The 22,397-nt window shown below is 42.6% G+C and overlaps 1 protein-coding gene and 2 long non-coding RNA genes across 3 annotated transcripts; 1 reads left to right on the top strand and 2 right to left on the bottom strand.

Annotated features, from left to right (window-relative positions):
- Positions 1-1,526: 1,526 nt before the first annotated feature.
- Positions 1,527-2,383, bottom strand: LOC134442012 (uncharacterized). The gene is made up of 3 exons (XR_010033265.1): positions 2,329-2,383; positions 2,029-2,133; positions 1,527-1,579 (listed from the first exon to the last, which is right to left on the bottom strand). It is a non-coding gene; the product is annotated as an uncharacterized LOC134442012 (long non-coding RNA).
- Positions 2,384-7,077: 4,694 nt separating this feature from the next.
- On the bottom strand, positions 7,078-12,897 carry LOC134442003 (uncharacterized). Its single transcript, XR_010033264.1, has 7 exons — positions 12,001-12,897; positions 11,660-11,752; positions 11,124-11,214; positions 10,806-10,881; positions 10,486-10,701; positions 10,106-10,250; positions 7,078-7,096 (listed from the first exon to the last, which is right to left on the bottom strand). It is a non-coding gene; the product is annotated as an uncharacterized LOC134442003 (long non-coding RNA).
- A 1,961-nt stretch (positions 12,898-14,858) lies between these two features.
- LOC134442006 (NLR family CARD domain-containing protein 3-like) lies at positions 14,859-21,595 on the top strand. The gene is made up of 5 exons (XM_063192369.1): positions 14,859-14,888; positions 17,314-17,509; positions 17,631-19,428; positions 19,680-19,853; positions 21,080-21,595. The coding sequence occupies exons 1-5, from the start codon at positions 14,859-14,861 to the stop codon at positions 21,246-21,248; spliced, it is 2,367 nt and encodes a 788-aa protein (XP_063048439.1). The 3' UTR covers positions 21,249-21,595.
- The last annotated feature ends 802 nt before the right edge of the window (positions 21,596-22,397 follow it).

Genomic DNA, 22,397 nt, shown 5'->3' with positions numbered 1-22,397 from the left:
AAAACTCAGAAACATACAATGCTTTTTTCAAAAAAGGGTTCTATGTTCCCCGCTGCATCCAAGTAGACTGCTGCCACATTGCTAAGAGCAGGTTGTTGTTACATCTCTGACAGGTTAGGTTTAAGGATAGTTTTACTCAGGGCACATACAAAAATGGATTTTAGTAAAAGTTGTCAATTCATAGTAAATATGTGGTAAATATGAAAGTAAGAGGAAAAACACTACAGGTACTGCCTTTTAATACAGACTATACAGGTATGTACAACATTATAAACATTGCAGTTGATTTCATGTTCTTCAGCCAGGGTCTACTGAAGGTCTCTGGTCACTGCGTCCTCGTCATACTGCAACAGGCACTCAGTCTCACTTCTGGGAGCTGTAGAAACAACAAATAAACTAATACTTCACCATGCACCTCATATTGACATGGCAAATATATCAATAAGCAAGTCATATTGAGCCCAACAGGGATAATGTCCTATTTCAGTCTTCTATGGTCTCATGCACTATGTCTCCCTGCCAGGATATGTAGGATGTAAGAAAATAAATCAAAACATAGCAATGCACAGCATTGACAACTTATCTATAAAGTAGCACAAGTCATATTGCCAATGTAGGCCAGGGGTGGGGAACCTATGTCTTGAGGGCCGTTTGCGATCCTTGAAGCCGTTTTATCTGGCCCCCGATATAATTTTAATGTTATTCATCTTCACATAAAATATGACATATTTTGTAAAGGAACCTTAGAAAATACATTTGCAATACAATTAAGTTATATTCAGGGAAGCTGAAGAAGGTGGTGTTTGTTTAAATGTGGCTGCCTTCAATATAGGTCTAAAGTGAAGGGGAAAATCCTGGTTTGTGTTCATAGTACGGCCCTTGGAGAACTTTTACGGCCCCTCGGATGAATTTGAATTGGCCCTTCGAATGAGAAAGGTTCCCCACCACTGACGTAGGCTATAGGTTAAGCTTACCCTCTTCTGCGGTGAGACTGTGCCCATTTTGGGTTGACCTCCACACGCGTCTGTAGCACAGCACACAGGATTGCAGGACACACCATCCTGCAGGACACTACAAAAAAAAAACAAGGGGAATGAATAAATGACCTGCCCAGTTATTAAACAAATGAAAATTGATGTGCCAGAGCTGTGGTAAAAGTAACCTTGGGTCCAAATCATCTAGGCCTAGGGTGTGTGTGTGTGTGTGTGTGTGGTAAATCCAGTGTTCACATTATTCAGATATGAGAATTAATTCATTCATTCATTTTAACTGACATTAGTGCATACCCATATCAGTGCCATTTCACCCTGCCAAGACACTGGACCTGGGTCTATTGGAGCTCTCTGCTCAGGGTGTCCTCGTCATACTGCAGCAGGCACTGTTGTTTCTATAGTACCTAGAAGCGAGAAAAATAAATAAATACTTCGCCATGCACCTCATATTGACATAGCAAATATGTCAATAAGCAAGACCTATTGAGCCCAACAGGGATAATCTTACACTATATCAGTTTTCTGTGGTCTCTTGTAGGATTGGCCCATCACCATTCTGCAGGACACTACCGTCTCCCTGCCAGGATCTGTAGGATGTAAGAAAATAAATCAAAACATAGCAATGCACAGCATTGATTACTTATCTATAAAGTAGCACAAGTCATATTGACAATGTAGGCCAGGGGTGGGGAACCTATGTCTCTAGGGCCGTTTGCGACCCTTGAGGCAGTTTTATCTGGCCCCCCGATATAATTTTAATGCTATTCAGCTTCACATGAAATATGACATATTTTGTAATGGAATCTTAGAAAATACATTTGCAATACAATTAAGTCATATTCAGGGAACCTGAAGAAGGTGGTGTTTGTTTAAATGTGGCTGCCTTCAATATAGGCCTAAAGTGAAAGGGAAAATCCTGGTTTGTGTTCATAGTACGGCCCTTGGAGGACTTTTACGGCCCCTCGGATGAATTTGAAGCGGCCCTTCGAATGAGAAACGTTCCCCGACCCTGACATAGGCTATAGGTTAAGCTTACCCTCTTTCACTCTTCTGCGGTGAGACTGTGCCCATTTTGGGTTGACCTCCACACGCGTCTGTAGCACAGCACACAGGATTGCAGGACACAGCATCCTGCAGGACACTTCAAAAACAAGGGTAACGAATAAATGACCTGTCCAGTTCTATAAAAAAGAATACCCTGAAAAAGAACACCCTGTTGTTTCTACAGCTCCTAGAAGCGAGACAAATAAATTAAATACTTTGCCATGCACCTCATATTGACATAGCAAATGTATCAATGAGCAAGTCATATTGGTCACTAAGAAGTTAATCTTACATTCTTTCAGTCTTCTATGGCGAGTTAGGCCTTCAGGTGACTCGTCTTCGCCATATTATGAGGCAGCAGCCTGTGAAAACATGGTAAATAGAATAACCCATTAACCTTGGGTCCTAATATAATACATGGACATAAACTAGCCTACATTATTTAGACAAGGTCAGTAGACCTCCACGTGAAACAATAAGAAAAAGTGACCATACATAATCTCTTTTTTTTTTTTTTTTTTAGTTGTTTATTTATTAAGATTTTCTCATTAATACAACAGAAACTGGAAACAAAGAGACAAAAACAGAAACAAAAGACAAACAAACAAAAACAAAAACCAAGTAAAAGTGCATTCATTGTACATACATAGGACAGGAAAGATTGTTATTTCAAATGTCCAGACCGGGCAATGAGTCCACGTATCTTATGAAAGGGTCCCATGTTTTCTGAAACGACTGGAGGGAGCCATTTAGTGTACCTCTTATTTTTTCCAGTTTAAGGCTCTGCATCATTTGCCTTATCCAGTGGTTGTGTATTGGAGGAGTTGTGTCCTTCCACTTGAAAAGAATGAGCCTTCTAGCCAGCAAAGAGGAGAAGGCAAACGCCCTCTGCAGGTAGGCTGGGAAACTACCCTGGTCAGATTCTGGTATTATGCCAAGGATTGCAATTAAAGGAGAAGGCTGAATATCAACACCATATATTTGAGACATGGTATCAAAAAAGGATGACCAAAAATTAGCAAGTTTTGAACAAGACCAGAACATATGGTACAATGTTGCTGTCGTTTGTTTACATTTATCACATATGGGGCTTTTATTAGGGAATATTCTTGCTAGCTTAGCTTTAGAGAAATGCAATTGATGTAAAACTTTAAACTGTATCAGGGCATATCTGGAACATATAGATGAAGAATCAACCCTCGTGAGGGCCATTTCCCATTCCTCATCAGAAAGTGAGACCCCCATATCGTTTTCCCATTGTTCTCGAATATGTGACACAGAAGGACTATATGTAGGCATTATGTTTGCATAGAACATAGAAACCCTACCTTTATTAAGAAAATTACCTTTCAATAAAGAATCTAGGCATGAGAGAGGGGGACTGTCAGGAAAGACTGTGATTTTTTTGCGTACGAAATCCCTAATTTGTAAGTAGCGGAAGAAATGAGTATTGTTCAGATTAAATTTCTGGGACAGTTGTTCAAAGCAGGCAAATGTATTATCAATGTACAGGTCCCCAATGCAATGTATACCCCTTTCATACCAAGTTTGAAAGCCCATATCAAGTAGAGATGGCTGGAAAAGATGGTTATTGATTATAGGTGAATGTATGGAGATCTGCTGAATACCTAAGCTTGCCTTAAATTGTTTCAGAATACGTAGAGATTGTGTAACAACTATGTTCCCTTTGATATTTTTCACAAGATGTGGCAAAGATGCACAAAGTAGGGCGGGAAGTGAATATGGCTTGCTTGTTGATCTTTCAATTAGGAGCCACGCCGGTGCAGTATCACCCCAATCCCTTAGCCATAGGGAGATAGCATTAAGATTTGCAGCCCAGTAGTATGAGTGGAGGTTTGGGAGGGAGAGCCCACCATCCACTTTAGGTCGTTCCATGAATTCTTTCCTGATGCGGGGAGATTTATTATTCCAAATAAAGGAAGAAATCATCTGGTTAAACGATCTGAAAAATGATTGTGGTATGAATATAGGTATGGCTTGAAATAAATAAAGATATTTAGGCACCATATTCATCTTAACAGAATTTACCCTCCCAATAAGGGATAAAGGTAAGTTTGACCACCACTTAATATCCTTTTTAGATTGTTCTAACAAAGGAGTGAAGTTGTTTTTAAATAGGTCAAAGTATGATTTGGTGACCTTTACACCTACGTATATGATTGAATCTAGTGAAAGTTTAAATGGTAAATTGGGAATTGTCCTGGCATTGGACGTGATAGGAAAATATTCACTTTTTCCGTGGTTGAGTTTGTATCCTGATATATCACCAAAATCCGCAAGGACATTAAGAACTTCTGGTATGGTAGAAATGGGGTTAGTTACATATAATAATAAGTCATCCGCAAATAATGAGACGGTATGTATTAAGCCGCCTCTTGTAATGCCTTCTATGCTTGAGCTGCTGCGTAGAGCAATAGATAGGGGCTCTATTGCAAGAACGAAAAGTAATGGACTGAGCGGGTCCCCCTGTTTGGTCCCTCTCTGAAGGGGAAAATATTGAGAGGACATAGAGTTTGTACGAACTGAGGCTATAGGGCTGGTGTATATAAGTTGAATTAGTCTTGTGAATTGGGGACCAAATCCAAACTGTTTCAGGGTATAGAAAAGGTATTCTAATGATATTCTGTCAAAAGCATTCCTAGCATCAAGTGATATGACTGCTTCTGGAGATGAGGCATTCGGTTTAGTGTAGATTATATTGAACAATCGTCTCAGATTAAAATAAGACTGCCGGTCTTGAATGAAGCCGGTTTGGTCATCTGAGATGACACTGGGAAGGATACGCTCAAGGCGATATGCAAGGGCCTTTGAAAATATTTTACCATCGCAGTTAATCAGACTGATAGGTCTATAGGATGAGGCCTCAAGTGGGTCTTTACCTTTCTTCAATAGTAGTGTGATGGTTGATTGGCGGAGTGTTGGGGGAAGAATGTTATTTTCCAGGTCTTCCTCATAAACCGATAGAGTTTAGGGGCCAACTGATCTTTACATTTCTTATAAAATTCAGTGGAGAACCCATCAGGACCTGGAGCTTTTCCACTCTGGAGGCCCTTAATCGCATCTATTATTTCCTCCAGTGTAAGAGATTGTTCCAAGTCGTCTTTAATGTCTGAGGTAATTGTTGGAATGTTTAATTTAGAAAAGAAGGTGTGAAATTGGCGTTGATCCGGGTGTATGTCTGAAGAATATAGTTCAGAGTAAAATTCCTTAAAATGGTTATTAATATTTTGATGGTCTTTGCTTAATGAGCCATCAGCTTGTCTTATCTGTGGTATAACATGGGCTGCACTTTTTTGGCGAAGTTGACTGGCCAGAAGTTTAGAGGATCTGTCACCCTCTTCATAAAATCGACTGCGGGAGTTCAATATAAGCCTCTCTGCATGAACTGTGGCTAGAAGATCAGCTTCAGTTTGCAACCCTATTCTCTGTTTAACCAGGTCAGGAGTAGGAGAGGTAGTCAGAAGGCTATCTAATGTCTTGATCCTAGAGGAGACATCCATAACTTTATCACGGTGAACCCTTTTAGAATGTGCACTATAAGCAATTATCTGTCCTCTAAGGTAACATTTAAGAGCTTCCCAGAGAGTTGAGAAGGCCATTCCATCAGTTTTATTAATTTGTATGTAGACATCTATTTGCATAGATATGAAATGCACAAAGTCAGCAAGTAGAAGGGGATCTAACCGCCATGTTGGTCTTGTTTTATGGGTTGGAAGTGTTAAAGTGATACTCACAGGAGCATGGTCAGAAATCATGATTGAAATATATTTACATTGGGTTATTACATTTAGCAAGAGAGGATCAACCAGAAAGAAATCTATCCTAGAAAATGTAGTGTGTACGTTAGAGAAGAATGAGAATTCCCTTTTGGTTGGATTTTTAAGCCGCCATGGATCTATCAGTTTGTGTGTCTCTACAAAAGACCGTATTACCTGAACTGACTTGGTTGACTTTGGCGCAGAGTGGGAGGAGCGGTCCAAAAAAGGGTCCAGTACAAGATTGTGATATCCACCTAGGATCAGATGATGGCTATCTAAATTTGGAATGGAGTGTAGCACCTTTTTGAAGAAAACATCGTCGTCAAAATTAGGAGCATAAATATTCACAAGTATTACTTGGAGATTAAAAAGTTGTCCCACAATGATAACATATCTCCCATTTGGATCAGAGATTATGTTTGATGCATTAAATGTAACATTTTTATGAATGAGAATAGCTGTTCCCCTACTTTTGTAGTAAAATTTGGAGTGGAACACCTGTCCTACCCAATCTTTATGAATTCTAAAATGATCTGCTTTAGTAAGATGGGTTTCTTGTAACATTGCAATACCAACTCCTAAATGCTGCAGGTGAGAGAGGACCTTTCGTCTCTTCACACACTGATTGAGCCCCTTTACATTCCAACTTATAATGTTAACTGACCTATTAGCCATGTGGACTATGTGTAACATATGCCCTGTCTATCCTATCAGTAAAACAATGAATTACAATATGCCAGAATGCACTCAACAAAAAAAAGACACAAAAAATACATACAACATATAAGAAACCCAATGCCTGAAAAAGGCAACCCCCCCATACACACATTCAACTTCTGCAAACTCTATTTGCACCTTCCTCCTGCTGCAAAACCAGTGTTACACACCACGAATATAGCAAGTCAGCTTAGATGCGTCACACTCATTGACTATTTACTCTCAATGGTCACACTGTAGTGGGCTACTGATAACAACGGGTATAATAGCCTATTGGCGCCCTGGAACAGCTGAACAAAGGGACGACTGGTGAATCGTTGAAATAAAGTATAAAGAAAAGTCCCCAAAATATATCAACAGTGTTCACCAACAAATGTATACAGCACCTGAAAATAGTCCATTGATTTAGACCGACGTTTCACTCGACATCGGGGGACGAAGAGTGCTCTGTCTTGGTGATGTTTTTGTCGATGTAAGCGAGAGCCTCCGCTGGAACCTTGAACNTCAGCACCTCCTTGCCAGTGTCAGTAGTGCAGTGAAGAGGGATGTGAAGTTGGTTCCAGACTGAGAAGAAGTAGAAGAGGAGGAAGAAGAAGAAGGGGGAGAGAGAGAGAGAGAGAGAGAGAGAGAGAGAGACACATCATCAATAATACTTAATAGCAAGTTTTACTTAACTGATTGAAAGGTATGAAGCATACCAGTCAAACTAAGTATACAGGCATGAAAACGGGTCAGGGGTGAAAAAGGTGAGAAAGGTGCGGCGTGGCGCGGTGGCACGGAGCGGCGCGTGTGTTGCAGCGGTGCGCGCGAATGTGTGGTGTGCAGTGGCGTTTTTGGGGGATAGTGTTGAGTCATACTAGGGGGGTCTGGGGGCATGGTCTCCCATGGGAGAAAATTTAGCTAAAACCGTCTTTAAATGATTAATTTTGAGCATACTGTAGCGACCCAGGGACAGTGAACATAAGAACTGTCAACCATCTTCGTTACTTCATGACTGTCATGCTGACGCAAGAAATTTAAGCGGTTAAATAAGTTGTTAAAAGGTCACTAATCATTGTGTCAAAGTGAAATTTCTGTAATGCTTTCCTATGAAAATGTATAATCAAAAATCTGCAAAAACTGTGTGGTGTGTATTCACTTTCGTGATATACTGTATATGAAATTCATTTTGCAATGCGGTATACGTATGAACATATACAGTATAATATCAGGAAGGAGCCATTTGAAGAAATAAATAATTAAAAAAAGGTTTTTATTAAATACACCAGCAGCAGTATGTGTGTGTGTGTGTGTGTTTGTATGTGTTTTGTGTGCGTGTGTGTGTGTGTGTGTGTGTGTGTGTGTGTGTGTGTGTGTGTGTGTGTGTGTGTGTGTGTGTGTGTGTGTGTGTGTGTGTGTGTGTGTGTGTGTGTGTGTTTAGTGCAGGTAGAAAGTGTGGTGTGCGTCTGTGTGTGTGTACCTGTGTATGTGTGTGTGTGTGTGTATGTGTGTGAGTATGAGTTGTGTGTCAGTGTGTGTATGTTTGGGTTTAGTGCAGAAAGTGCAGTGTGCTTGTGTGCTTGTGTGTGTGTGTGTGTGTGTGTGTGTGTGTGTGTGTGTGTGTGTGGTGTGTGTGTGTGTGTGTGTGTGTGTGTGTGTGTGTGTGTGTGCATGTGTATGTTTTGAGTTAGTGCAGGTTGAAAGTTCAGTCACAGATGTAGTAGTGCAGGTGGAATGTTCAGTCGCAGATATGGTGGTGGGGATGAGGGGGGGGGGGAAGCGTTGTCAGTGGCCTGGCTGGCTAGAGGCTGACAGTGAAGGGAGAGTGGGTTGAGTGTTCAGTATCTTGATTGCTTGATGCATCGTGCTGCTTGCAAGCCTGGTGGTACGGGAACGGAGGCGCCTGTACCTCTTTCCAGAGGGCAGGAGGCTGAACAGTTTGTGTGCAGGGTGGCTTGTGTCTTTGATGATCATCAGTGCTTTTCGGGTGAGGCGTGCGGTGTAAATGTCCTGCAGGGAGGGGAGTGGTACTCCAATGATCTTCTTCGCTGTGTTCACAACACGCTGGAGTGTCTTCCTGTTTTTCTCCGTGCAGCTTCCTCCCCACACTGTGATGCAGCTGGACACGACGCTCTCTATGGTTCCTCTGTAGAATGTTGTCATGATGGAGGGTGTAGCACTTGCCTTCTTTAGTTTGCGCAAGAAGTAGAGACGCTGATGGGCCTTCTTCGCCAGTGATGTAGTGTTGGTGGTCCAAGAGAGGTCGTCGCTGATGTGCACTCCAAGGAACTTGGTGCTGCTCACTCTCTCCACAGCATCACCGTCGATGGTCAGTGGTGGCAGTTGTTTTTGGACCCTCTGAAAGTTGACAACAATCTCCTTGGTCTTGTTGACATTCAGCAGGAGGTTGTTGTCTTTGCACCATCTGGCCAGCAGGTCTACTTCTTCTCTGTAGTGGGTCTCATCGCCCTTAGTGATGAGGCCCACCAGTGTTGTATCATCCGCAAACTTCACTAGATGGTTAGTGCTGTGGGTCGTTGTGCAGTCATGTGTCAGCAGCGTGAACAGCAGGGGGCTGAGAACACAACCTTGCGGAGCCCCCGTGCTCAGGGTCAGGGTGCTTGAGGTGTTATTCCCTACCCGTACTGCTTGTGGTCTCTGCATCAGGAAGTCCAGCAGCCAGTTGCAGAGGGAGGTGCTGAAACCTAGTTTGTCCAGTTTTCTGATGAGTTGTTGTGGTATTATGGTATTGAATGCTGAACTGAAGTCAATGAACAGCATTCTCACATATGAGTCTTTATTGTCCAAGTGGGTGAGGGCTGGATGGAGGGCAGAGCAGATTGCATCCTCCGTGGATCGCTTGGCTCGGTATGCGAACTGGTAGGGGTCCAGGGTGGGGGGTAGGGTGGCTTTGATGTGTGACAGGACTAGCCGTTCGAAGCACTTCATGATTATGGGCGTCAGTGCTACAGGACGGTAGTCATTGAAGCATGATGGTGATGATTTCTTCGGCACGGGTATGATGGTAGCAGCTTTGAAAAGTGATGGGATGACTGCTTGCTCCAGAGAGATGTTAAAGATGTCTGTGAAGACATCCTTCAGCTCTTCTGCACAATCCTTCAACACTCGGCCAGGTATGTTGTCTGGGCCAGCTGCTTTGCGTGGGTTGATGGTGGCCAGTGTCCTCTTCACACTGGCAGAGGACAGGTACAGGGGTTGATCATGGGGGGGAGGGGGAGTTTTCTGTGGATGAGTGTCATTTTGTGCTTCAAAACGGGCAAAGAAACTGTTCAGGTCGTTTAGCAGAGAGGTGTTGTTGTCACAGCTTCGTGGTGCGGGCTTATAGTCCGTGATGGCCTGTATGCCCTGCCACAGGCTCTGTGCATCTCTGCTGTCTTTGAAGTGTGTTGTTATTTTGTCCGAGTATTCCTTTTTTGCTTTCCTGATGCCCTGGGACAGGTTTGCCCTTGCTGCTTTTAGGCCAGCTACGTCTCCTGCTCTGAAGGCTTTGTCTCTGGCCTCTGGCAAACACACCCAAACGCAAACACACACACACACACACACACACACACACACACACACACACATTCCTACCAAAGATGTCAGCGATGCAGAGTCCTAGCTGGCCAATAGTGTGTGAGGTGTTAAGTTCCGCCTCTCCGTGCAGCAGCAGCAGGTTGGAGGGCGGGACCTTTAGCTTGACTGACAGGTCTTCCACTGCATGCTTCAGAAGCTCTGTCTGCAACACACATACACATAAATATTACTGACACACACATCAGCTGTATAGGGTTATCTACTTTCCATGGCTTCCCCCAACTATAAAACAGAATTATAATACTTCCTGTAAAAAGTCTTTGACTAGGCAAAGCGCTATACAAAACAGATGTACTGCTGTGTGTGTGTGTGTGTGTGTGTACCTGTGCTAGTTGTATTTGGTGTATGTCTGGTCTGTGGCGTATCTTTAAGTTTACCAGTCGTGCCGGTGTGTTCTGCTGATGCTGCTGCAAGCGTTTTCATTGGCTGGTTTTCCTGCGAGGGCGTGGACTGCATACGATGGCGATGTCGGCATCGTCAGACTCCTCTCCTTCATCCTCCTCCTTTAATTGGCTAGCTGCCGCAGCAATCCCGGCCCCTCTGGTGATGGACGCAGCAGGGAGCCAAGCGCATCCAGCCTCATGTTAATCTCCCTGTCACACGCACACACACAATGTAAGGAAAGTTGACAAGTCACTGTAGAGAAAGTGTCAGTGCGTGGCATGCACACAAGTGTGTGTGTGTGTTGTGTACTCACGTTAGTTTGCGGTTGGGCCGCCGCCGTGCCTTGAGTGGTGTGGAGGGGGAGGGGGGCGGAACGCCTCAGCACAGTCCTAACACCAACACATACACACACAAGGATGCATTAACACACATCAACATGATGGATATGGTAAGCATACAGCAATAAATTGGAAAAATATTGTAGGGGCTACTATGTTGACTCATGGTCTGTGTGTGTGTGTGTGTGTGTGTGTGTGTGTGTGTGTGTGTGTGTGTGTGTGTGTGTGTGTGTGTGTGTGTGTGTGTGTGTGTGTGTGTGTGTGTGTGTGTGTGTGTGTGTGTGTACACTCACATTGTGCTTTGCATGGGTTTGGTCACCTGGTCCGAGTCATCTGAGAGTTCGGTACACTGCTTCCCTCACCATCGCTGTCGCTGTCAGAAATCTGTCAAACACACAATATACAGTCTCAAGTTTGCCGTCCGTGTTAGCTGTAACTCATCCAAATACTGCTACTTTATACAGCAGGCACATATTTACTGACCAAGTTGCTCTCTATGACAAAAGTGCTATGGGCTACTGTGACAGGTAAACAAGAAACAACAGGTTAACAACACTTGGCGCTAATTAGTTCTCTACAACTACAAACCGCTGCTGTTCCCTTCCGTTTGGGATCCATATCACCAAACTATAGTTCTCTTGAACTTAACGGCATTGTTATAAGAATATGGCTATGACAGCCTTAAATAGCAGGTTAAAATATGGTCATTGACATTTTGGTGACAAGGTCATAACTCTGTATCGCAATGAGGTCCTAACAGAGGCTCTGCATGAAAGTGTTTTTAAAGATTAAAAGAAGTTTTTAAAAGTAACTATCCTTTGAAAAATACCTGCACAAAATCAACCAGAAAAGACATCTCAGATTTTACACTGCAGCGGCTTCGGAGTCAGAAGATGTGTGAGAACTGTGTAGCACTTTTCATCTGAAAATGAGAGCAGAAAATTGTACAGCAGTACTTAAATTTCACATTTACCAAAGTCTCTGTGTTATTATAACAATATCACAGTAACATATTTATCACAATTGCATACAATACAACAATTAAAAAAAATCTAAAAAAACAAATGAAAGGAGGCAGAGGGCCTGTAAGTGGATGGCAATTAGACACATGATCACATAGACAATATGATACACACACACACACACACACACACACACACACACACTTACCATCAGTCTGATCATCCAACTGTTCAATCAGAGTAGGAGCTTGGACAGATGTGGCCACAAGACCTGGGCCCTGATGAAGAGAGAAGAGAGAGAGAGGGGGAGAGCACGTTAGTTCCCAGTGCATTGAAGGTACTTTTAAAATCCCGTAGCCATAACTGGTGTTGATACCTTGGTAGTCGCCACACTTCACACGCAGCTGTTCTACTCTGCCACATAAAACTCAAACTTTGAATCTTCTTTTCAAACGTCATGGTATCGTCACCAATTACCATTGCCTACAAAATCTCGTGCGTGGCAGTTTTATCCCTCGAACAGCGTACATCTGGCACGTCGCACCCTCCATCTGAAACAACTGCCGGTATTTTCCCAACACACCGTCATACGAGGTCTACCGAGACAAAACACGACAGCGTTGACCAGTTGCCCAGATCTACCATATTCAACTACATACTGAAACAGTGAAAACCACGACACTTACATGGAACTACGGTTCAAAGCTTGTCTATTGACTGGCCACAACAACAACCAAGCCGACATAATGTGATTCGGAAATTCGTTTCTATCACCTTTCATCGAGCCAACACAAAACAGTGGGATACTGCTTGCTTTTACTGGTGCTATTCTTTATCATGTACGAGGGTGGCGGATGGTCTGATTTACATGATTTGACGCAGAACTGCTTACGTTTGAAGCGCTGAAGTTTAAAATCGCCTCTATGCTAGCTAGCCCTTGCCTTGCCCCCTCCGATACCTGTTACTAGCAGCATCCACTTTTGCCCCACTACCAGTACTAGCTCTACGTCAATCCATCCGTGGTGTTTCAGTATCCTTGCACAAATCCTGTCAGACTTTCTTTCTTTTATGTTCAGAAAATAGCTTTCAAACTTCACATCAGTAAAGTGCCGCCTGATCAAACTCGCCTAGGGCACCAAATAAGCCAGAACCGGCCCTGTCTGCAATATATTTAGGGATAGACTATTGAGTGACTTAAAATTAATTAGACGAGTTTCCCCTCTCATGTGCGCTCCTTGCACCGCAAATGACAGTTCCAATCGGTAGCTCAACAGATAAATATTCATTCAATAAGAAATAGTTTCCTCAGTAGGTTGATTACGCATTGTATTCCACCTGTATTTTGACTCCCCTTTCCGTTATCTTGCTATCTCAAGCTTTTGTGATTCTGACTGACTCACCTTGCATGAGGTGGTCAACAGAGAGCCCCATAACACCCACGAAAGTGAAAGTATTGTGCGTCACACGGGAGGGACCACCTAAGAAAATCTTAGCCATCACCGCTACATATGTTAAAGGTGCCCTATTATGCTCATTCTCACGGTTAATATTTTAATTACTTTATTTATTAGAGTTAACTTCCGCTCACTAAGTGATCTCAACTCCATATTTCACAGACAGGGGCGCCGACAGGCGGGGAAAAGTGGTACTGATTCTAACGGCCCAGACCAACGCAACGGCCCGTCCGCGGATGGCAATTAATATCCTAATAAAATATTAGAACTAATATTCTTGCCTTTTTTTAAAAAAAAAATGTCTATTTACAATGAAATGGTAATTGGAAATGAACGTAGGCCCATTAAACACACAACTATCGATTTCCATAACGTTTTCGTCAGTTCTTTAGGACCCTTCCCCCCTTAGCTCTTGCGAAATGGTGCGGTCCAATCTGGCGGCGCGCGAGGCGTTGAATCGCACAGCGTCCGAAATGCTGGCAGCAGGAGTACAGAGCGACTTGAGGTCTTCTTAACCCATAGAATGTTAGAATGTTAGTAATATAGGCTACAGTAGGCTACAATCTATGTCTTAACCACATGATGGTGAGCTGGTGGTGACAGAGTAATGTAGTCAGGTTGGCAAAAACTCAAGAAAAGACGGCAGAAAGAAGAGAGGGTCAGAAGCAGGCAACTGGTCACTCAATTTTTCTCCAAGAAAGAAGGTATGCTCACTCAATGACATTGCGTTTGCAAACGCAATCAAATGATAGGCCTAACTAACAAACAGAATCCTTGGATAAACTTCCAAGAGAGCACGTTAGCATGGCTCCTATTTAAAAATTCCACCTTTATTGTCACCGCGAGCAAACGGCAAAAGTGATAAACTACAAACGTACTTAGCCTCCAAACATAATAGCCTACTTTCCCGACTACCATAGCCTACTGCTGAAGTGACTGCAGGGCTGACAGAATCGCTTGCTTCGTGGGTATTAAGTGCCAAAATAATGTTTTTTTATATAACTAAATGGTTCGGCCATTATCCTGCATAGCAATGGCACAACACTCATGATGGAGGGGTTGTTGTTTTGTCCATATCGAATTTGTAGATTATATCCGCGTTTCGTGATGAATGTTGCACGTCTATCAACTGTCAATGTCAGCGCGGTATGGACCAACAGCGCAAGGAACACAACACTCGTTGACCTGCTTTTGTTTGTGTTCGGTTTTGACCCTCTCATCAGTAAAGTTTTGGTTCTCTCTGGTCACCCAACAGCATCAGTTGAAACTTAAGTGAGGGGAATGAAGGCTGATTTGACAACAACTTGTAGCCTAAGTTTTGGATGCTCTCATCAGCCATTTAATTATCATGTTTGCGCAGGAGAGCGGTGCCTTTGACAAGCGGTGGCTATTTTTACAATCATTCCTCACAACAATGTAACAACACGGAGTTAACCTAATGGCTAGGGCAAGAGATTTTCTTGTTCTCATGAAGTTACAAAGAGTTTTACCCTTGGCATGAAATAGGCTAAATACTTATCGGACGTAATGTCAGCGTGGTGCTGATGGACAGCGCACCACAATCTGTTAGTCATGTTCAGTTTCAGTCCGACGGAAAACCTGGATGCAGAAAATGAACAGCGATTTGACGAGAAAGCTGCCGGTTAGATAGGCTATTGCCGTCAGTCACCAAATCATTTTGGATAATCTGCGCAGTGCGGACACGGCACAGCCTATGTCTAATATCAGACTGACACGGACTACCAATAAGCTCTGCTGTGGAATTGCGTCCCGTAGGCTACCCAGGCGGCTAACCACACGGGGTAGGCGCAAAGAAAGGAAATAGTAGCTATCTGCACTATTTTAATTAAGAGTTCATGGAAATGATATTGGGAAATCTGTCTTATTTGAATATGGAAAAACAGAAGCCTCAGCTTTTCCTTTATGCCTTTCAGAATGATTATTTGCCCCCTCTGAAGATTCTTAACAATTCAAATTAGGCCTATATAAATCTATGTGTTGGATTCATGCCCTTCATGCCCCCCTCCGCTCCCCCGAATAACAATAATAATAATTTAAAAATAAGAAGGGGGGAGGGGGGGGGGGGGGGGGGTGAGGCCCAAAATTAGAATCTTTCATTGGGCCCAAAATTCCTGGCGGCGACCCTGTTCACAGATATCCACAACCTAATAGTGGACTTTAGATTTAATGGTCTTTCATTGCAACACTTTTTTTAAACGTTTACCAGCTTACAAAAATATGCCAGTTATGATGACAATCAATGTTATCATAGTCCGCACATATAACACTACAGTAGCCTACACCACTTTATAGTGTGTAACGTGCTCCATACCTTCTCATCACAAGAATATGCGCGGATTTGGGTTCTGCCTCGGCTGTATGACAAATCCAGAAACTACCAGAAACTAATTTAGCAAAAATCATAACTGAACACAACTCTGGAGGGGAGCAGTTGCGTGAAGATGCAAACCAATCAGAAGAGGTGTAGCAGACTCGTCACAAGACCTTTCTTGAAGTTCATACACAGGGTTGCCAGACGGGGCAGTCGCAGCAGAATATTGCGCAGGGGCAATTGCATTACTTTCCAATACAACTCACAACTAATATTTTATAAGGCTCCTGAGCTAGTGGGGCCGAGCCAAGTCACGTTGGGGCCGTGGCCCCACTAAAAATAGCCTAAACTCGCCCCTGCCAGATATCCCCCGTAGATTTCCATACCATGTTTAGGTGATTTGGTGGTTATGGGCATTCTAATTCACCAGACATAACATCCCATTCATTTTCAATGGGGTTTTATGTCTGGTGAGTTAGAATGTTGATACCACCAAAGCACCTAAATGTGGCATGGAAATCTACGGGTACATTGAAGAGTGAAGTGTTGGTCACCAGACCAAACAAACAAAAACAGCTGAGAGCAAAGCATCAAGGATATCTGGGCTTCCATAACTCCCATGCAATGCCCTGCCATTGACTTCAATGTTAAAGGGACAGTTCAGTCAATTTCAACATGCAGTTGTATTGCTCACGCTACCCTTGACTTGTCAGTACCTGGTGATGCCATATTTTTCGGCTCAGCCCTTTCCGAGATATGAGCAATTCTAATGGGGGCAGCGTTTGTTTACATTTTTAAAAAATGAAACATAAGCCAACTCCAAATATTTTCCCAAAAGGTACTGCTGTTTGCTAGTTGTCTGCTGATGTTTTATAACCTTTTGGATGTTTTTGGGAATAAATAAAAATGTTTTTTTGAAATGTAAACAAAGAGCTGCCCCCATTACAATGACCAGGATCTCGGAAACGGCTGAAGAAGAAGAAAAAAAAATCTCAGGCACTGACAAGTCCAGGGTAGTGTGAGCATTACAACTGCATGTTGAAATTGACCAAACTGTCCCTTTAAATGCAGCATTTCAGTTACAGCTTATAACCTACGGTAGTTTTGAACATTGAAATGTTATTTAGAAGGTACCAAATGCCAACAGTATTGATGTAAATGGGGAAAGAAAGAAAGAAAGTTGGATTACAACACTACAAAACTGTTTTGCGTAATAATTTGGAAGGGAGCATTTCGGGCATTTTAAGTTTTTTATTTTTTTTAAAATACTGTTATCATTGGAAGGTTCATTCAAAAATTGTTTAATTGTACTGTAATGGCTGATGACTTGAAAATTATGAAGACTGTCATACATATTATACATATATATTATACATATTATATTGATTATTTGGGGGAATGTCATTTGCGTAATAATGTGGAATGCGAGGTATTAACTTGTCCAAAGGTTAATTATTCTGTAGTTACTGTGCAATTTGATGATTGTTATTCCCTGGGACGAAACCCAGACAACTATCAGGCTGGGAAGAGTAAAGTGACATGTTGCAAGGTTGGGAACAGGAAGTTGATCAGGTTACTACTGAAACAAATCACACAGTCATGTCTTTGCAGTTCAATCACTCTTAGGCAGAATGACTGTGACTTTACTGATCTGAAATGCAGCATGACTGTTCGATGAGAGACCTATAAGATGATCATAAGAGTAAATACATCTGAAATGCCATATGCACTTTAGGTGCTCGAGGAGAAGATCATCGCATTTTTAAAGAAGGAGTTGCAGAGATTGAAGCAGATTCTTAGTCCAGACTATCAGGAAAATATTGAGATGAAATCAGAGGATGAGACTGATGCCAGAGAAGGAGTTCTGAAGATGGCACTGCATTTCCTCTGTAAGATGGAACACAAGGACCTTGCTGATGAATTGAATGACAGTAAGAATGCTTTCATTTTGGTCTGCAATTGCATTACATTCATGAGTGTCAAATGGTCATTTTCTCATAATATTTCTGATTTGAATTACCTAACATGTTTCATTTTTTGTTTTCACAATAGATGAGATAAATGTAGGTTGTCAGAAGGATTTAAAAAGAAATCTCAAGAACAAGTACCAGAGTGTGTTTGAAGGGATAGCCAAACATGGAAGTTCTGTTCTGCTAGAAAAGATCTACACAGATCTCTACATCACAGAGGGAGGAAGTGGGGAAGTCAATGAGAAGCATGAGGTCAGGCAAATTGAGTACAGATCCAAGAAACCAGCTGGACAGGACAGACCAATCAAATGTGTTGACATCTTCAAGCCTTCATCAATTCAGGACAAATCAATCAGAAGAGTTCTCACAAAGGGGGTGGCTGGCATCGGCAAAACTATCTCTGTGCACAAGTACATCCTGGACTGGGCTGAGGGAAACAACAACCAAGATATCAAGTTCATCTTCCCACTGTGCTTTCGGGAGCTCAACATCATGAAAGAAAACGAGTACTCTTTAATGGATCTTCTTCACCACTTCTTTCCAGAGCTAAAGGAATTCAAATTTGTCTGCCAGAAAAAGTATCAACTGCTCTTTGTCCTTGATGGTCTGGATGAGTGTCGACTTCAACTTGACTTTCAGGGAAATGAGAGTTTGACTGACATGAGAGCTGTCAAATCATTGGATGTCATCTTGACAAATCTCATCAAGGGTAATCTGTTCTCCTCTGCTCTACTGTGGGTAACCTCTCGACCAGCAGCAGCCGGTAGAATCCCTGCTGAGTGTGTTGACCTGGTGACAGAAGTGCAAGGGTTCAATGACGTCCAAAAGGAAGAGTACTTCAGGAAGAGGATCAGTGACCAAAGTTGTGCAAGCAAAATCATTTCACACATTAAATCATCAAGGAGCCTCCACATCATGTGCCACATGCCTGTGTTCTGCTGGATTGCTGCTATGGTTCTTCAGATGATTTATTCCACAGGACACAAACAAATACCAAAGACTTTGACGGAGATGTACACATTTTTCCTCATGTTTCAAACCAGACAGAGAAGCGCCAAATTTGACAATCTGCAAGACCCTGAGGTACAATGGAACCCTGAGCTGATCCTCCGTCTTGGAAAGCTGGCCTATGAACAGTTAGAAAAGGGCAACCTGATCTTTTATGAAGAAGACCTCAGAGAGTGTGGAATTGATGTCAAAGAGGCAACAGTATGCTCTGGGATGTGTACCCAGATCTTCAGAGAAGAATCAGGGATCTTTCTAGGAACAGTGTTCTGCTTTGTACATCTCAGTATCCAGGAATACCTTGCCGCTCTGTATGCATTTCTCATGATGGCAAATGAAAGAAATGACATAATATCAGCACAGCGTGCCCATAAAAAAACATCCATGGCCATCTTGCATAAGAGTGCTGTGGACAAAGCTTTGGCTTATGACGATGGACGCTTTGACCTCTTCCTCCGCTTCCTTCTTGGCCTCTCTCTGGAGTCAAATCAGACTCTCCTGGATGGTCTGGTGAGTAGAAGACAAGTAGGCTGTATGGACAAGATCAGTACGTTGTTTGGCCTTGCTGACAATGATAAAACAATCAGGTACATTAAGGACAAAATTAGGGAGGCCCATTCCTCAGAAAGGATGATCAACCTCTTCCACTGTCTGAATGAACTCAATGACCACTCATTACTGAAAGAGATCCAGAGCTTCCTCAGTGCAGGAAAACTTTCAAAGGCCAAACTCTCACCTGGCCAGTGGTCAGCTCTAGTGTTTGTGCTGCTGACATCAGACCAGAATCTGGATGTGTTTGACCTGAAAAAGTTCATCAGGTCTGATGAAGCTCTCCTGAGACTGAAGCCAGTAGTGGAGGAATCCCACACAACCCTGTAAGTGAAAATTAAATCTATCAGATGTACCAAATTAGCTTCATAGCTAACTCTGGTACTAGAACTGTCTTGGCACATGGCCCCAGTCAAATAAACTAATAGATTAAACTAAACTAAGTCTAATGACTGGTTGAACAAATGATTACTTCTGTTTTGTCGAGTACATTTGGCACAACATTAGCATGCATTACATACAGCATCACAATGCTTTTATTATGTCTTCTAGTTACTGGTGGTCTTTTCCCCTTCAGGCTTGATAGCTGTGGGCTTACCTCACAGAGCTGCACAACACTAGCATCCATCCTCTGCAAAGAATCATCAAATCTCAGAAAACTGGATCTCAGTGGCAACCACATTGGAGATGCTGGAGTCAAGAAGCTGTGCAGTGGACTGAAGAACCCAAACTGTGCCCTGGAGACTCTGAGGTTAGATCTTGGTTTGGTTTATTTGGTCTCTGACAAGTTTCTTTTCATCTTGCTTTCGCTCTCTATTTCCACCCTCATTTGCCCTTTCTCCCTCTTTTTGGGACTGAGTGACTGATTACTGACACTCTCACACTGCATGCACACACGCTTGACAAAACTCACCATGGATCCTCTAGACATTTGGCCATTTAGAAATAAGCAATATTTGCTAAGTGTATTTCATCTTTGTGTCCCTCCCTTTTATAGTGATGTGCATTGGCACTTCCCTCATGATTCGATTCGATTATGATTCGAGAGGTTTCGTTTCGATTCGATCCAATCCTACGATGCATTGCAATGCATTACATTTCTACTGGAAGCAAAGCAAATGTTTTATCAGTCATGATGAGGCAATACAAGTAGTATCGATTCTGGAACTTACCGCATTGAATTGAATCATTCATGCCCCGCATGGCATTACATTGCGAATCGATTGTTGTTGACACCACTACTATTTTACATTTCAACCAAATACATCATATTTCAAGAAAGCAACCTTGTTTACTGCTTTTGACTAAAGAACATTTATTTCATCTTCCATCAAGGGGGAGAATCCCTTAATAACTTGTACTTTTCTCTTGGAAGTGTAGATTTCACACTTGCTTAAAGAGTCTGCCAATTGAACAAGTCACTTTTTCCCTGACCAGGTTTTTCACTCTTTCAACTAGATGTACAAGATACAGTATAATTGCTTGAAGCACGTAGAATAATCTGATCAAGGGAAAATGAAATGTTCTATTGGGGGGGGGGGGGGGGGGAGAGAGAGAGAGAGAGAGAGAGAGAGAGAGAGAGAGAGAGAGATGAGAAAACCGGCTTGGGTGAATAGGAGCAGAGGAGCAGTCTTATACACTAGAAATATTGGTTGTGTGTGTGTGTGTGTGTGTGTGTGTGTGTGTGTGTTTGAGTTTGAGTTTGAGTTCTCTCTCTTACACACACTCTCTCGAGTGCACACACACACACACACACACACACACAAAAATACTAAATGTGTGCATTGAGACATGGAAAATGTATCAAGTGAAAATAATATTTAACAGCAATTTCTGAGGACTCTAGAATATTCTATTAGATTGTTTGAAGACCTCTTAACTTAATCTGGTTTACTCCTGAACCAGCTTCATAGTATAGGCCCCCGTTTGGGATTCATGACTTCAGTTTTGGATTTGCTTTTCTTCTTCTCCCTCCAGCTTGTCAGGCTGTGGTGTAACAGGAGAAGGATATGCTGCTCTGGCCTCAGCTCTCAAATCAAACCCTTCACACCTGGAGGAGCTGGACCTGAGAGGAAACGACCCTGGAGACTCTGGAGTGAAGCTCCTCACTTCGGCACTGACCAATCAGAAGTGCAAACTCAGGTGAGAGTGTGTGGTTTGAGTTAAAATTCAGTGTGATATGAACATATTTTCCAGTGTACCGCATACGGAAACAAAACACAACATTATGGAGTCAGGGAAAGGTCTAGGCCTATGTGTTGGGCATTGCAAACATTTTACAGAGAGATACAATTGATCAAACCACGGCTTGACTGGCTTATGATGAGGTCTAGTTGGCATTTGTGGTGGCCAAAAAAAATTGAGAACCACTGGACCTCCTTTTTCCCCGTCTGCACACCATTTATTTTTATTGCCGTGGCAACAACGTCTTTGCAACATCTTTGTATGTATAAATGTCTGACTATTGTAATTTGTTCTGCTCTATTGTTACCATTGTGACTACAGACTCCAAAATAAACCACAAACAAAACTAGACTGCATTTCCGCAGAGACAATGCTATTAGTATGCACACACACACACACACACACACACACACACACACACACACACACACACACACACACACACACACACACACACACACTCACACACACGTATGTAGGATACGTGTGTGTGTGTGTCTGTCAGAGAGCAAGAGAGAGAGATATGTGTGTGTGTGGGCGCAAGCATGTATGGGGATGTTTCAGGTGCCTTTCAAGCTTTTTTAAAACTGGTCTCTCTCAAACATTTTGAAGAGTTGGCTAATAATCTTAACACAGTTTGTAGTCGAGGCCAAGACCTCCGTGACAATGCCTTTACTTTAGTCGATAGGTTTATTTTATTTTATTTTAAAACCGATGACGGGTCACATCTCACTCTAGCTGCCAGGGCTTATGGCATCAGGATTCTGAACATTCTACTATTGTGACAAACCTGGCAACAACACCATTGCCACCGTCAAGACACTTCCCTCATCATCTCAGACAATCCAGTCAATCATCCGCTAATTCCCTCAACCAATCAGCGCCCGGCCTCACCAGAGTACTAAGACTGTGACTCAACTATCACTAGCACCTGCAATCAAGCAATCACCCTGATCACATGTTCCACCTATTTAAACCTGAACTTTCATTCACCATGTGCAGATTCTTGATGTAGGCTATACCAGTTTCTGTTCTTGTCACGATTTTTGCCATTGTTTCTTGTTTGTTTTGTTCCTGAGTTAAACATTAAATCAAGTTTGCCGTGGAAGAT

The sequence above is a fragment of the Engraulis encrasicolus genome, unplaced genomic scaffold (assembly GCF_034702125.1).
Source record: "Engraulis encrasicolus isolate BLACKSEA-1 unplaced genomic scaffold, IST_EnEncr_1.0 scaffold_106_np1212, whole genome shotgun sequence".
NCBI lineage: Eukaryota > Metazoa > Chordata > Actinopteri > Clupeiformes > Engraulidae > Engraulis > Engraulis encrasicolus.
Note: the sequence above shows the minus strand (reverse complement) of the source record. Positions and strands in the feature narration are given on the sequence as shown.

Excerpts from the sequence above, each read along its gene's own strand:
- LOC134442006 (XM_063192369.1), top strand. The coding sequence starts at position 14,859 with ATGAACAGCGATTTGACGAGAAAGCTGCCG. Across the intron at positions 14,889-17,313 it reads ATTTGACGAGAAAGCTGCCG|GTGCTCGAGGAGAAGATCAT; the intron begins GTTAGATAGGCT and ends TATGCACTTTAG. Across the intron at positions 19,429-19,679 it reads GAGGAATCCCACACAACCCT|GCTTGATAGCTGTGGGCTTA; the intron begins GTAAGTGAAAAT and ends TTTCCCCTTCAG.